We start from the raw sequence: 14,840 nt of genomic DNA on the forward strand, positions 1-14,840 counted from the left end.
TCATGTGGCGGGCTGTGGCGGGCTGTGGCGGGCTGTGGCGGGCTGTGGCGGGCTGTGGCAGCGAGCTCCCCCTGCGGACGGCGATAGCGACGGCGGCCGCTGCCCTGAGGGGAGCCGCCTGTGGGCGGGGCCGGCGGCCGCAGGCGGGCGGCGGGAGCTCTGCGCCTGCGCACGGGCACGCCCCGCCCCGCGGCCGCCGCGTGCTGATGACGCGCGCGCGCCCGCCGGCTCTCCCGCGCGTAGCCCCTCAGAGGCCGCCATGAAGGCGACGCCGCTCTCCAACTGCGAGCGGCGCTTCCTCCTGCGCGCCATCGAGGAGAGGAAGGTGCGGCGCCAGCCTCCCCTTCCCCGTCCCCTTCCTCATCCCCTTCTTCGCCCCGGGGTGGGGGGCTAGCGCGGCTCTCCCCTGGCGCCGCCCGGCGCTAGGCCAGAGCTTCCCCCCTCCCCTCCCCTCCCCGGGCATGGCGCATTAACCTGGTTGGTCTGTGGGCCCGCAGCGCCTGGATGGGCGGCAGTGCTATGACTACCGGAACGTGCGCATCTCCTTCGGCGCCGACCACGGCTGCTGCATCGTGGAGCTGGGGAAGACTAGGTGGGTGTGAGGGGCGCGGGGGGCTCGGACGCCTCTGGGCTGCGGGCTGACCGTGCGGCACTGGCGGCCGGAGGGAAGGAGGGAGGCCTTGCGGGCGCCGCTGGGGCTCTCGCTTGAAAGCGTTACGTTTGCAAACTTGCGGAAGCAAACGGAGTGCTTAGCGTTGAATGTTAGGCGCCTGAAAGCCCGCTGAGATCACAGTAAACAGGCTTTAAGGACTGAAGCCTAGAAAGCGTAGGAATTCAAGGATAGGACTGTAGAGGAAAAGTGGAAAGGGAAGTGGGAAGGGATGGGGTTACTGTGTTGATTGTAGGTTACAAAGAGTTTATAAAATACAAAATGATTATAACTTCTCATCCCACATGACATTTTGGGTTCTTCTGCAAATAAAATGACCCTTTTTTGTATGTGGAAAAGTCGAATATATGCACTTAGGTAAACATTTAGTTACAGATTCTCATGTGTTTGAGTCTGTTTGTCTATTTTTAATCCTAAAAGGCAGGAGAATGTTCTAATTTGTACATTTGGTTCTCTTTAAGTGTTGACTAGAGTTTAAATATGTATGACAGTTATTGAATGAGAAACTGTCAGGAGTGAGAAATACAAACTACAAGCCTAAACGCATGTCTTTTAAGAGTATGTATTTTGGTTTTAGTGGTAGGAATTTTTTCCTGCTAAATTCTGTGACTTAGTGGTTTATTTACCTTTGCAGGGTTCTTGCACAAGTCTCATGTGAACTTGTTCCCCCCAAGCCAAATCGGCCTACAGAAGGTATACTTTTCTTCAATCTTGAGCTCTCACCAATGGCTGCACCTGGTTTTGAGCCTGGCAGGTATGTAGCTGTCTTAAAAAGACTAAACAAGAATGACATAAGAGCCACTGTTTGATATGTGTAAGTATATAGTGTAATCTTATTCAGTTTGAGTTAAATTTGTTTTAACAGGCAATCTGAGTTACTGGTGAGGCTGAACAGACTGATAGAACGATGCTTGAGAAATTCTAAATGTATAGATACTGAATCTCTCTGCGTTGTTGCTGGTGAAAAGGTATGAAAACCTGCTAATTTCAAGTAGCTTTAAACTAAAAGATACATGTATAGTCTGTTTTTAAGGTGGTCTCCGTCTTGTTTTGGAAACTAGAAATTCTGATTTTAGGTTAAAGGTCCACACATCTGACTTTACAGGTATTTTTAACTTATATGTATATGTAGGCTTTCTGAAGTAGTTGAGATCCTGCACACTCAAATATTTCTTTGCAGAATAAAGTTTAAATTGTACTTAAGCGTCAGTATTTTGTCATAATTAAATCTAGCACACTGGGTATCTTGGGAGTGGACAGAGATCTTTCATCTTCTTTAGGAAAGACCCAAAAAATGAAATTGTTTTGAAAACCAGTGACTTCTGTAGAATCACATCACAAATTACCAAGCAATTATGTATGCTTATTCTCAGGTTTGGCAAATTCGTCTGGACCTGCATCTGTTAAATCATGACGGTAATATTATTGATGCTGCCAGCATAGCAGGAATTGTAGCTCTGTGTCATTTTCGCAGACCAGATGTGTCCGTGCAGGGAGAGGAAGTAACTGTGGTAAGTTGTACCACATCATCGTAAGTGTTGTGGCATTGTGGGTGGCTGTTTCTTTCTGTCTAAAAGGGAGAATTAAATGTTTGTGTAAGCAGATAAACTCCAAGGTACCTAAGGTTTAGGATAGGTGTGTTGCTATTTGAAATGTGAAAGGATAGCAAGGAAGCCAGCTGAATACAGAATTTTATCAATCTTGGTTTATGGGAATATTAATTGTCAAAGATAAGTATTTTAAAGTATTTCAACCAAATCAAGCATAAGGCTGATGAATGTGCTATATTTACCTATGTAGGTAGCAAACAGTAAGATTGCACAGGAAGAATAAAAAGATTTTTTTAATATGTAAATGACTAAACATTTGCTAGCCTTTTTTTTCTTTGTTTTTTATTTCTTTAAATATCTTTGATTAGGACATAATTTTAGGATTAAATGTGTTTTGTAAATAATTGTCTTCTGGGCCAATTCTTTCCAAAGTACACTCCTGAGGAACGTGATCCTGTCCCCCTGAGTATCCACCACATGCCTATTTGTGTCAGTTTTGCCTTCTTCCAGCAAGGGTGAGATTTTTAAGTCTCTTGACAGAAACAGCTTATCGTAAATTCTGCAGAATTGATCTTAAACACAGAAGAGTCCTAAAAATTTTTACAATGACAAGCCTATTTCTTAAAACATTTTATCTGAAGTGATGTGCCATGGGGGGATATTTATGTGTTCTGCACACCATAACTAACCAGCAGCTTTCCCCAGCTGATGTGGAAAAATCTCCTGGGGGAGTGTACCCATAATTACTAATACGTAAACCAATTCCTTTGTTTAATTGTATGAAAGATAGTAACTCACCTTAAACTTTTACTGTTGCCTTATATTTGAAAACTTGATTCTAGGACGTACTTATTGGTGGATCCAAGTGAACGTGAGGAATGCGTCATGGATGGCCTCCTTGTAATTGCCATGAATAAACATCGGGAAATCTGTACCATCCAGTCCAGTGGAGGGGTTATGCTGGTAAAGGATCAGGTAAATCTCTGCCTTGACCAGTCTTTCAGTTGTATATAAACTAGTTCCTGTGCTGTAATCTTGATATTGAAATATCCTTGACATTTGGAGGCTAAGAAATCAATTAATTACCAGTCTGATATAATTGGAAAAGATTATGTGGTCCTAGCAGAAGAGTGTAGTACTGTGTATTATGCCGGAGATGTAGAAAAGGCACATTGGTCAGATATGTGCTTTTTTTTTCCTCCCCCTGTGATTTGGCTGAGGGAGTCTGCAGATTAATTCAGGCTGCACTCATGAATAGCTAGAGGCTGTTGTCTTAACCTTTTGCATCAACTTGGAATATATCCACTCCTTCATACCAAGATGCCATATTTTGGTTTAAGTGTTTGTGTGACTCTTATGATGTTCTAGTTTTAGTTAAAAATGTCTTGCTTTCATGATCGTAAACTGTTGTTGTATGTATAACAAACAGGTTCTGAGATGCAGTAAAATAACAGCTGTTAAGGTTGCAGAAATAACAGAACTAATTCAAAAAGCCTTGGAGAACGACCAGAAAGTTAGGTGAGTGTTTTGGGAAGGAAGGGAGATGAGTATTTTTAAGAAACATGCTAAAAAGTAATGTCAACCTGTAGTTTCAACAGCAAATTTGTTTTCACTAGTATTTGTTTTAAATGTTAAGTATTTGTATATTTGCAGTTGAAATGAGAGAGCATTTTTAAGTGTGAAACATCCTGAAGTAATGTCTGTCACTGAATGACTAGGAAAGAAGGTGGGAAGTTTGGCTTTGCAGAATCTATACCAAATCAGAAGATTACTGCCTTCAAAATGGAAAGCGCTGCTGTTGATACCAACAATGTGGAAGAACAAGCAGAAGAAATCATCACTAAAGCTGACCCTCCTTCAGAAGTGTATCTTTTCTGTTGCATTATTCAGGGGACAATCAGGCTTCCCATCCCCTGCATTAGCACTGCTAGAAGCTCAGCACACATCCAGGGTGCCTCACAGCTTAGGTAGCCTTGTAGCCTTCAGAGGAAACATCATTGTATTGGTTTTGGGTCTAACTGCTTTTAGGTAACTTAATTCCTAGCCTAAAGTGCAAAACTGAGGGCTGAAGTGACTGGTAGGGTAACTGGAGAAGTACTCCCCTTTAAGGACATTCTCCCTCAGGGAGAAGAGAGACTGCTTAAAAAAGCTTTGCTCTCAGGATGCAAAGAGTTTACCACCAAACACCAAGATTTTTCTTAACTACTGCAGCTGTGCCAAACCAATATTGCACACTCCCGGGACAGCCCAAATCGGGGAAGGAATAGAGAACTCCTGGGGAGAGCTTGAAGAATCTGAGAGGGAAGAAGCAGCGGAAGAGGAAGCTGAAAGTGAGGCTGCTGCTTTTGAATGTCAGAAAATGGAAACTGAGGATACAAGTATGATGGGAGAAACTAAGAAGGGTAAGTATTTATCTTGATATCAGATATGCTTAGTATATCACTTTATTAACAGTCTAGGATTAAAATTTGAAAGAGGTCCTTAACAAGAAAGGAGAACCATTGTAGCCACTTTCCACTTAAGAGTTACACCCACTTGCTACTTTGACTTCACCTGGTCACTTCTGTTTTCTTCAAAAGAAAACTTTTATATCTGTAGTATATGGAGGGCTCCAAATTAAACACTAACCATTCTGAATGTTCCTTTAAAAATGCTGTGGTTATTAGTTACAGAAGTTGTTTGTACGAAACTGATCACCAGCTTGTGAGTTTGTGAGTGGTTGGTTTGTTTTTTCAGATGAACCTATTGTACTGTCCGACAGTGAAGAGGAAGAAGTTGTTGTTCTGGAACCACAGGTGCTACCAAGGAAAACAAGGTAGCTGTCATGTGAAATTTGGAGGGGGAAGGAGATTGTAAGGAGTATTTTCAGGAAGCACAGGGCTTTTGGCAAGGCAGGAAAGGTCTGAATTGGTCAAGGGGACTGCAGCGAGAGCTGAGAGCAAGGAAGTTGAAATCTAGGCCAGTTCGCTCCTGTCCTAGGAGGTCAGTCATCCCGGCTCACCTGCAGCGCTCTGAAACAGTTACAGATACTTGAGTGATCTTCATCACCCCAAAGGGAGGAAAAGCATAAAAAAAGGGGATTTGAATCAGCTGCTCCTTAGAGATGCTTCAGAGATTCTGCACGCTACACTAGAGCTAATCTTAAGTTTTATCTCCAAGAAGTGAGATTTCTTGCTGTACCCCTGCAGTAGCCGTGGAAGCCCTTGTTGCGTGTAGTGTGCTTTCTAGAAACTAAGTTTGAACTTTGCACTGAGCATGGTGGATGGTTGCCCTGTTACGAATGATCAGCCTGTGTTCTTTGGAATGAAACTATTCAGTACATCTCTCTGATACAAATGTTGTTTGCTCACAGAGCACAGACCAACTTGAAACAAGAAAATACAAGTAAGAAAACATTTAACAAAAGGAGAAAAAAGAAGAGAGCTGCTCCTTAAAGCCATCATCCCTTCTTCAGAAATGCTGTATAATACATAATTTGGTCTATCATTACTGAACTTACTTTTGTAGATAATTTTATTTCTTCCCACCCTGTTATCTAGTCCTGCTTTTATGTCTATTTTATAAAACTATTGTGTACAGCTTTAAATAAACTTTGCTTGTAAGTGAAATTCTATGGTTAGCCACCTGCTGCAAGCAGCAAACTCGCTAGTTCAACTTGAACTGACCCAAGTTTTGTAACTTGAATGGCAGAGACAAGATGCAGAATTTTCTTATCAAAACAATTCTGCCCTTACTGAAGTGAGCAGTGTATAGTCAGAGTTCAGGTGATGAAAGGAATTACGGCTCAAGTTCAACGACGGGAAAAGCTGCTTTTAGTTAAGGTAGCTCTCAGCACACAGTGGAAGCATCTCAAACCTTGACAGGGGAAGTGGTGTGCTGTGACTAAGACCTTCTTGCCCATGTCACTCCATACCTCACCTTTCACTGAAACAGCTTTTTATAAAAATAATGGAAATGCATGTACTTAAACCAGCATAAAACTTCTGCACGACCTTCATAGAGAAGCAACTCATACTTCAGCAATGGAGTTTCTTAAAATGTTTAATTAAATATTGCAGCAGACAGGAATGTTTCTTGAATTGTCTTCAAAGAATGTACTCTGAATTTAGAATCAGACAAAATGAAGATGTGTGGAGGTCTCCAACATATCTTGTTCAAAAACCAAGTCAAAGTGGAAACATGCACATATTTACAAGAGCGAAGTAGAGCTATTTTACATGTGACCATAGTATTTAATGAAATATGACCAGGAGAAAAGTTCCTGTTGCAGATATTACATTCCTCAAATCAGGTTCAGAATCATTAAAAAAAAAAAAAAAGTTGCTCCCAGCCAAGCAAAGCTTTAATCAAGTTGTGCTCTTTCAGAAAGGGACAGACACCAAAGGCCCCGTTCCTCTAGGAGCTAAGCCAGCACTTTTCCTTAGTGTCAGTTCTTCCAACCCAAAGTCACTGTTGGGAGTACAAGAACGAGTGAAGATTCAGTTTCTTCTTACTTCCGCAGTACCACGAGACCTTAAAACTTCTTCAGGAAAAAAACATTCTTTGCGCCGCTCCTCCTCTTGTCACACACACAATCTCATACCCTGCATTCCTTTGAGGGTTTATTTTGAAATGACTGGAAATTAAACTGGATAGGCAAAATAGTATGGTACAACGGAGATAGTTTGTCAAAGCTTGGTACCCAGAGCTGGAATTGTCCCATATTAACTTCAGGAAATGAGAAGATGGAAAAAATGATAGTGATGGCAGCAGCAGGAGCTGCCAGTGAGGCAGGAGGAACACAGCCATGCTGGGCAGAGCTGCCAGCCCACAAGAAGTGGGTTTTTTAGGCTGTAAGGAAGTTGTATCAATATGTTGAAAGTACAGCTTGGGCAGCAAAGGAGAATTTTTCTCTGTGCTATGGGAACAGTAACAGAACTCTATTGAAAATAGAGCAAGGAGACATTTCATTAAGCAGTAAATTAATATTATAAACCACTGAAGTCCTTTCACGTAAGTACTGCTACTTGCTTTTCTCTGGGGAACATCATTTATAAGCTTCCTTTGAATTACTCCTCTTCCACTGTGCCTATTTGTCAGTGGTCTTGGAAAGTTTCCAGCATACACCACAAAAAAAAGAAGGGGAAGGCAGAACCCAGTTTCTCGGGAAGAGTGCTGTGCTCTATTGTCTTAATTGCCAGTCAGCATATGGAGTTGCCCTTCCAAGGTCGCAAACTGATGGCACAAGCGTGGCAAATGCATTGCTGTATGTACAGACTCCCTCTCCTGCAGGGTTAGAGCATTCCCAGTACTAAGCACCAGACATGATGCACTGTGCAGTTTTTTCCCCCAACTAGTTTTAGGTTTTCGGTAGCAACCTACTGAAATTCAGCTAAATAAAGGCTACTGGAGAACATGGTAGACTAATGAAGTACAGTTCATTAAACATTAGTAAATGTATAAAAGTCAAAGTGCATCCTAAAAAGCTCAGCTTGGCTGAAACAAGGCAGCCTCTGCTGTATACTTTTGTTGACTGAATAAGCCACCACCGCTCAACTCAAATCAGTTTTGTAACTGAGTTCATGGAGGGCTCAGGCTGCAGAGCAGACGTCGGGGCAGTGCAGCAAGTTCTTAGTTACTGAGCCAAGACATGCAAGTTGTTTCTCTCTAATGCATGCTTGTCAGCTCGACAGAGGGCTGATTTTTTAAAAATTCATTTTAAGTAGCTGACACCATAGCAGCTGTTCAACATCTGTGAAGAATTTATACTGCTACCTGCTGCGTGTCCAGACAACCAGAAGGACAGTGTTGTATCAACTTCCAGGTTGAAGCAGCCCAGGTTTCACAGGGCAGCCCTTGCCAAAAAGCTTTAGAAATGAATGCCAGTTTAAGATGGTAGTACTACCCCTCGGTGATTTTAAGGTATTGGCAAGACCACTAACATCAGATGTAAAAATTGTTTTATTAGCCAACCTGGAAATGGCTTAATTAAACCCACTTCCATGCACTCACTGATTTACATGCAAAGAACAGCAGGCACAGGGCAGCATCACTCCATTTACACAGGTTGAAGGTAAACTTCTACATGATCTAATGTGATTATGTGCTAGCTTGCTCATGCAATGGTTCTAGAACTAACGAAAAATAAGACCAGTTGGCCTACGTTTTTGCTGCGTGCCACGGAGGAAGCCTTTCCAAGCAAGAGGGATGTACAGAATCCATACCGTTCTGCACATAGCCCATCTGTGCCAGATGTTCCCTCCTCTTAAGGGCACAGAGCAGTAGTTCACCCTCCTGCAGTTTAATCCCTCCACCATCCATCCCCAAAGAGGTACTAGGTAAGTAGACTGATGACTAATTTTTTTTAGTAGCTAGCGATGGGCTTCCAGGACAGCTAACACATCAGTGGGAACTCCATGGGTTGAAATTAGTATCAGTTTTACACTTTGACTAGAAAATACCTATAGCAAGACCATTTTCTCCGTGCCAGAAGAGAGAAGCACAGACCAGTGTACTCGTTTTAGCTGCACAGTCCCTGCAGCAGAGCGTTCAACCTTTAACCTGTCGGAGATCTGGCAGTGCAATACAGGACATGGCAATCCAGGCTTCCAGGAGCTGGCACAGCCTAAAGAACCTCGCAAGAGTCAATTCCAGCAAGGTGTTCTCCTCATAGCTATAGTTTCTTCCAGTATTAGCCGTTAAACCACATTTTGGATCTATGCTAAGTCTCAGTTTAAACTAGACAGTATAAAAATGCTACAAATATTGCTCTGGAGTCCAAGTCATGCTTATTTGGAAGGAGAAAAAGCCCTACTATAATAATGCACCGCTAGTATTCATGTTTAGTCTATAATTGGATAAGCAGTCTCAGACTTTACGGGGTCTGCATGGTTAATTCCGTGCTCAAAGAGAACATTTTTATAAAAACCCAGCTAAATATTTTAATAAGTTGCATGTACAAAAGATTTACATTAAAACCACATAAAACTAACTTCATAGTTAAGCTCACCAAAACCTGTATTAATATTCCAAGTGATCACATCTAGAATTTTGAACCATGTTTAAAACTGTACATCGTTTTCTTGTAATATACATCTTTTTAAAAGATCAGTCTCTTGATTATTACAATAAGTTTAGTGTCTCTGGTGGGTCAATAAGCGATACTCCATGGTACCTAGGGAGGAAAGAAAAGACGCAGGATGTCATCTTGCTCAAGTGCTCTCTGCTGCAAAGAGCAGCACGCGGACTGCAGCCAAGCACACCTCTTACAAGGTGGGAAATGTTCTGGGGCTTGTCAGCTACCACACCGACACAGATTTTTAGGAGCGTTAAGTACCATCTCCTGCCTACCAACTGTCAGAACGTCAAGAACATGCCTCCAGTTTCTACCTGACAGTGCAGGCAGGGATGGCAGGCCTGGTGGTGAACACCAAGTATTGCTCAACAAAACACTGTGCAAAAGCCTGGGGAGTCTTGTCACCGGTTCACTTACACGGTAGCTTTGGTTCTGACTGAAGACTCAAGACACACCCCGCCACCCCGTCCCATCCCGCAGGACTCATCAGGCATAACATAGCAGCTTATCCCCTGTCTCTAGAGATACTCACTTTGTACTCTTGTACTTTTCCCTTATGGACTGTTGTGTGTGCTGTGCTGCTTTGAGGTAGGTCTCGTGTAGGTCCATGAGGCAGGGCTTGATGTCTTCAAGGGTGTAGCCCGTTACTTTGCACAGGGATTCAGGCTGAGGGGGAAAGGAAAGGAAGAGGGATATTTGAGGTTTTTCTGTTTGCTTAATGCTGACAACGCTGGTGGAGTTTTCAGCTTCCTCTTGAAACACTGTTGTTCTAGCAGTGTGGCAGAGTGTCCTTTTCTCAAGCACAAAGTACTTTAATACTGCTCAGATTTTAGCAGTTCATGTAGATTTACAGTAACCCTGAAAACTATCATATTCTAAACAAGTATTCTTTGCCTCTGGTGCTTAGGCTTTCTTACCACCCACTTCCTCATCAGGAGGAAGCTGCGTACAGCTTTGAGGAGGATCACCGGAGCGAAGTGCATCAGTAGATGCCTCTTCCTTCCAAGAAGAGGTGCATGTCCCTCCCGTCCCCCCATTTTCAAGTGGCATAGGGAGCAATCCCTAATTAGCAGCTTAGGAGCACGGAGGGGCTGCGACTCCTGCAGCCCAGGCCCCAACATTCACAACTGCGTACAAACACACTAAATGTGCATAAAGGTGTGTGAAGGCTCAAGTTTTACTGCTACATACCCAGGTTTGTCCAGTGATCGTGTAGCCTGCTAGATGAAATGCTGCAGCAGCAGTAACTGAGGGCAAGTATTTCAGGAAAGGATCAGCATCAATTAGACTCAGCTCCCCAAGGTACTGCAAGGGAAACGAGAGAAAGGGAGTCACCTGCTTCCAAAAGGAACTAGAAGAGCATTTAACAGTCACACTAGAACCCTAATTTAAGCCTCTAATCCTGCCATCAGTCAGAGGAACAGCTTTTACTGGTTTCCACTTACTTTCTCTTTTAGCATCTACAGTTAGCTACTGTCAGTGTTCCCAACGCATGCTTTTTCAACGCTACCTTTTATATTTAGAGGTATATAAGAGCTAGAGAGAAGAGTGCAGTCAGGTCTGACCTTTGCACAGTGAGACAAAGGCTTCTGTTTAGGAGCTCTGGTACCTGCCATACAGTTAGGATTAAATATAACTGTAGCTGAAAGGCTATCTGTGCTGTGCTTTAGAAATTAGCCTCTGGATTTAGAGCTCACTGCTTGTTGAGGGGAAAACCAAAACAAAAGTCCTTTCTAGCCAAAGTGGGTGGGTAGGTGTGGCAGTTTTAGATAAGAGGGAAACATCTAGCAGTGAAACAAGCCCCAAATTAAAGTTCATCAATCTCTGCCTGCTCTGAGTGAGCGTGCGTGCTTGAGCCAGGCCAAGTGCCAGCCTGTGATAGGAATGGAGCACTGAGACACTCAGTGGCCATACGAGAGTTCGGTGTCCAGTGGTGCGGCACCACTTCTGAGGAGCACATGTCACACTGTACGCACCCTCCAGAGCTCGCCCAGAGACACCACACATTTAAAAATAGGAGGAGGCAGGGAAGCCTGGACTGAAGAATCCTTTAGCATTTCTTTTCTACTGGGACTAGGAAACATTGCTCGTAAAGTGCATTAATAGTAATAGAATTAGTCTCCAAGCTAGTAATTCTTACCATTGACAGGCTCTCCACTTTAGCATTTGTCTGCTCATGTAGGAAATACTGAGTGAGGAACTGGTTGATTGTTGGAGCTGCCAAGTCAAAGGACAAAACCTTCAAAATTAAGTGCTCCATCCTTAGAACCTGCTTCTTGGTATAGGTGTCGTCTGTGATGTAAACAAACTCTGCTACTTCAGGAGGGTAGATTTCTTCAAACTTTCTGCCAGGAGACATAGTTATGAGCAAATAACTGAGTACTAGAAAAACAGATAACCAGCAACATTTCATGAAGGCCAGCATGCTAATTTAAATTCTGACTTGTGAAGTAGCTGGGCACTGTTACCAAACAAGCTTACTGGGTTCAGTAGCTCTTGAATCAGCAGCATTTGACGTTACAGAGCTACAATAGCCTGATATTTTAGCACTAAACAATTTGGGACTCACGAGTTACTGAAATTCCAGAAGAACCCACTAAACTAATAATTGGCGCAAGCAAAACTTTCCTTTCGCGTGCCTTGTGCATATTCCCCTCAAATACTGTTCAGAAGCCTTCTGCTGCTGCAGCTAGAAATAATGAAGCCTCACATTAGGGCAATCTACAAAGATAGCCTAGAACCTTGCTTGCAGAGTTTCAAACTGCCAAGCTTTTAAGGGGATAACTCCCGATTTTTCTTCTAGTGTGAAGCCCTCCTGAGTCAGTCTGGCTATAGACAACAGAATATGCAACAGCCACAAGATTTCCACCTGTATGAGACCAGCATGTGGAATTTAAAATCAAGCAATTTCACTTACGATGCAAGCAGCATAGCTGCAGTACCCACAAGCTGTAGTTTTCCTCTCAAAACAGACATTGAAGAAAGAAACCTGTCAATGTAATTTACAGCTAAGTGCAGGGTTTCATTCTGTAATTTGTATTCTTCTCCGACTTCCACCAGCCAGTCCACAAGAATAGCTCGCATGTTGTTTGTGATATCAGGTTGCTTCTTCATGTAACCTATTTTAGGCTTGCATTTCACCTGTAGGTTTAGATGACAGATAAGATTTGAGATTGGACTAAGTGCCAGTAGGGAAGCAACAGTTTAAGCTCCATTTACCACAGTTTAAACAAATCAGAAGTAAACAATGGTTAAGTCTAGGATCAGTCAGTTATATTTCCATTATATAAGCTCGCTTTCCAGCTTCCGTTCAGTGCATGGCACAATCAGCTTCAGCACGAGAAACCAGCCTTGTGTGGGCAGCAGCAGACACAGCATCTTCTCTGTTTCTAGTAAGCTTTAGTTTAGTCACTGTAGTAGTAATTAATGTTCAGATGCATTTCTCAACCCCAAATTTCTCCCCCATAAGCTGTATGCAAATAAGAAAAGAGACGGCAGCTCACCTCCATTTCCCTAAGGTACGTATGGATATCGCTGATATAGTCTGGCACGTTATTAACATTTGGTTTTTTCTCCTCTGCTTCTGAGGTTATTGAAATATCCATAAAGCTTGGAGAATCTAAGCAGAAGATAACAGCCATGTTAAAAGGGGCACTCTCAGACCCCTCCCTTGCGGCACAGGGAGCTGCCCTGTTTTGCAGGGTGGCGGTGGCAGCCCCCCAGGCCTCCTGGGCAGGCAGAGAGGGCAGACACTCAACCAACCAGACTGGGAGCTGAGGAGGCTCTAGGGAAGCCAAAATGTTACTGCAACAGGGAGTTTCCCGTTCCCCTTTCTCCCCCCTAAGAATAAAGGGATGGGAAACTCTTTTGCAGTCATGTAGTGCTCAGGGCATCCTGTGTTACCTTGTTACACAGATGTGACTCCTGTAAGCTTAACTACTGCAGCTCAGAACGGGGCTGGCGTACCAGAGCTTTTGGTAGACTGCAGAAGTGGACCATGATGAAATCAGCCCTCAGATATTCACACGCGTGTTACAGAAGATGGATCTGACAGCTCCCATTTCTTACGTACTGGGAAGAGCTCAAAACACTTACACCAGTACAGGCTATTCACTGGGAGAAAAGCCTATTAAGGCTGAGGATCTGCCTGAGTCAAGTCCCCTTCTAACTCTACAATGGTAAGCCAAGGGTGAGACCTTAAGGGCAAGAGCACTTGCCTGTAACCTGGTTTCTCTCGTGCATAAAACTACCCACAAAGAGGAGGGAATGGAAGTGTAGAGGAGTGTAGAGGCTCAAGGAACCGATAGCTCAGCTGGATTGAAAACCAGTTGAAACCATTGAAAAACCTGTTGTACGGTAATGGCAGGCTCAAAGGAACCAAATCAGTTTCAGTAACTCAAAAGGTACCTTCTGAGTCGAACCAAACCAGTCTGTCCAGAACAGTTTCAGGACCTGCAGTTCTGCTCCGGTTTGCTCTGGAAATCGCTCCCCAGGGCACACCTCGGCACAACCCAGCTCACCGCCCTGCAGGCTCGGGCACCGCCCGGGGCCGGGCCGGGGCCCCCAGGCGCGCACCAAGGCCCCGGGGCAGCGCCGCCCTCCCAGCGGCCGCGCAGCTCGGCCGGCAGGGCTTCCAGCCGGGCCCCGGGCAGGGCCCGCTCGGGGGCTGTCGGAGCACCGGGGGGGTGGGTGTCACGTACCGAAGCTCAGCTCCATGGCGTTGCCCAGGGGCGCCAGGGGCCGCCGCCCACCCAGGGCGCAGACGGCCGCACGCAGCCCCAGCGCCGCCGCCGCCTCCTCCTTCTGGGTCGCCGGGTCGCCCCGCCGCCGCTGCTGCTTCCCGTCCGGCTCGTCCACATGGATGGCGAAGGGCTGCTGCCCGCCGACCGGCCGCCCCGCCGCGCCATGGCCCTCACCGCCGCCCCGCGCCGCCTGCGGGGAGAGCGGCCCGTCAGCGCCGCCGAGAGCCCGGCCCCGCCGCTGACAGCCGCCGCCGCCGCTGACAGCTCCCGCTGCCCCAAGATGGCGCCCCCCGCCTCCCACCTCCTCCTCCCGCGCCGCCCCGGGCCCGCCGCGCCCCCCCTCACCTGCGGCGGGATGCCGGGCCGCTGCTGGGCGCCCCGCAGCAGCCCCAGCACCACGCGGGGGCCGGCGGCGGTGGGCGGCGGGGCTTTGCCGCCCGGAGGGACGTTCTCCTGGTTCTCCTGCCCCGCCAACATGGTCGCGGCCGCGGGTGGCGGCAGCGCCGGAGGACGGGGACGGGACGGGGACGGGACGGGGACGGGACGAGGACGAGAGGCGCCGCCGGGCGGGGGATGGGCGCGACTCGTGCCGGCGGCCACCGAGTCTCGCGCCGCGGCGCCGCTCTCGCCGTTCAAGTAGCCCGCGACTATTGAATCGGCCAATAAGGGCGCGGGGCCGCGGCGCGTCACGCGGCCTACGGGCGGCGGCAGGGGCCAAAGCGGGCGTGGCGGGCGGGGGCGGGGCCAGCGCCGGGGGGCGGGGCCTGGCGGGCGGGAGGTGGCGGGGCCCTGCCGGGGACGCAGGCGCGGGGCGGAGCTGCGTG

The 14,840-nt window shown here is 46.2% G+C and overlaps 2 protein-coding genes across 2 annotated transcripts; one reads left to right on the plus strand and one right to left on the minus strand.

Moving 5' to 3' along the window:
* Positions 1-205: 205 nt before the first annotated feature.
* EXOSC9 (exosome component 9) lies at positions 206-5,828 on the plus strand. Its single transcript, XM_074823588.1, has 12 exons — positions 206-325; positions 498-592; positions 1,305-1,424; positions 1,536-1,638; positions 2,044-2,181; positions 2,653-2,735; positions 3,063-3,195; positions 3,650-3,738; positions 3,939-4,085; positions 4,432-4,622; positions 4,957-5,035; positions 5,573-5,828. Exons 1-12 carry the CDS (start codon positions 260-262, stop codon positions 5,652-5,654), a joined length of 1,326 nt encoding a protein of 441 aa, XP_074679689.1. The 5' UTR covers positions 206-259; the 3' UTR covers positions 5,655-5,828.
* A 1,479-nt stretch (positions 5,829-7,307) lies between these two features.
* CCNA2 (cyclin A2) lies at positions 7,308-14,493 on the minus strand. Its single transcript, XM_074823589.1, has 8 exons — positions 14,318-14,493; positions 13,975-14,273; positions 12,778-12,893; positions 12,192-12,415; positions 11,415-11,619; positions 10,466-10,579; positions 9,807-9,940; positions 7,308-9,373 (listed from the first exon to the last, which is right to left on the minus strand). Exons 1-8 carry the CDS (start codon positions 14,491-14,493, stop codon positions 9,322-9,324), a joined length of 1,320 nt encoding a protein of 439 aa, XP_074679690.1. The 3' UTR covers positions 7,308-9,321.
* Between the last annotated feature and the right edge of the window lie 347 nt (positions 14,494-14,840).

Source organism: Strix aluco, chromosome 4 (genome assembly GCF_031877795.1).
Source record: "Strix aluco isolate bStrAlu1 chromosome 4, bStrAlu1.hap1, whole genome shotgun sequence".
NCBI lineage: Eukaryota > Metazoa > Chordata > Aves > Strigiformes > Strigidae > Strix > Strix aluco.

Excerpts from the sequence above, each read along its gene's own strand:
- EXOSC9 (XM_074823588.1), top strand. The coding sequence starts at position 260 with ATGAAGGCGACGCCGCTCTCCAACTGCGAGCGGCGCTTCCTCCTGCGC. Across the intron at positions 1,425-1,535 it reads CCTGGTTTTGAGCCTGGCAG|GCAATCTGAGTTACTGGTGA; the intron begins GTATGTAGCTGT and ends TTGTTTTAACAG. Across the intron at positions 4,086-4,431 it reads GCTGACCCTCCTTCAGAAGT|CTGTGCCAAACCAATATTGC; the intron begins GTATCTTTTCTG and ends TAACTACTGCAG.
- CCNA2 (XM_074823589.1), bottom strand. The coding sequence starts at position 14,493 with ATGTTGGCGGGGCAGGAGAACCAGGAGAACGTCCCTCCGGGCGGCAAA. Across the intron at positions 12,894-13,974 it reads CGCCATGGAGCTGAGCTTCG|ATTCTCCAAGCTTTATGGAT; the intron begins GTACGTGACACC and ends TCTTCTGCTTAG. Across the intron at positions 10,580-11,414 it reads AAGTGGAGAGCCTGTCAATG|TACCTTGGGGAGCTGAGTCT; the intron begins GTAAGAATTACT and ends TTTCCCTTGCAG.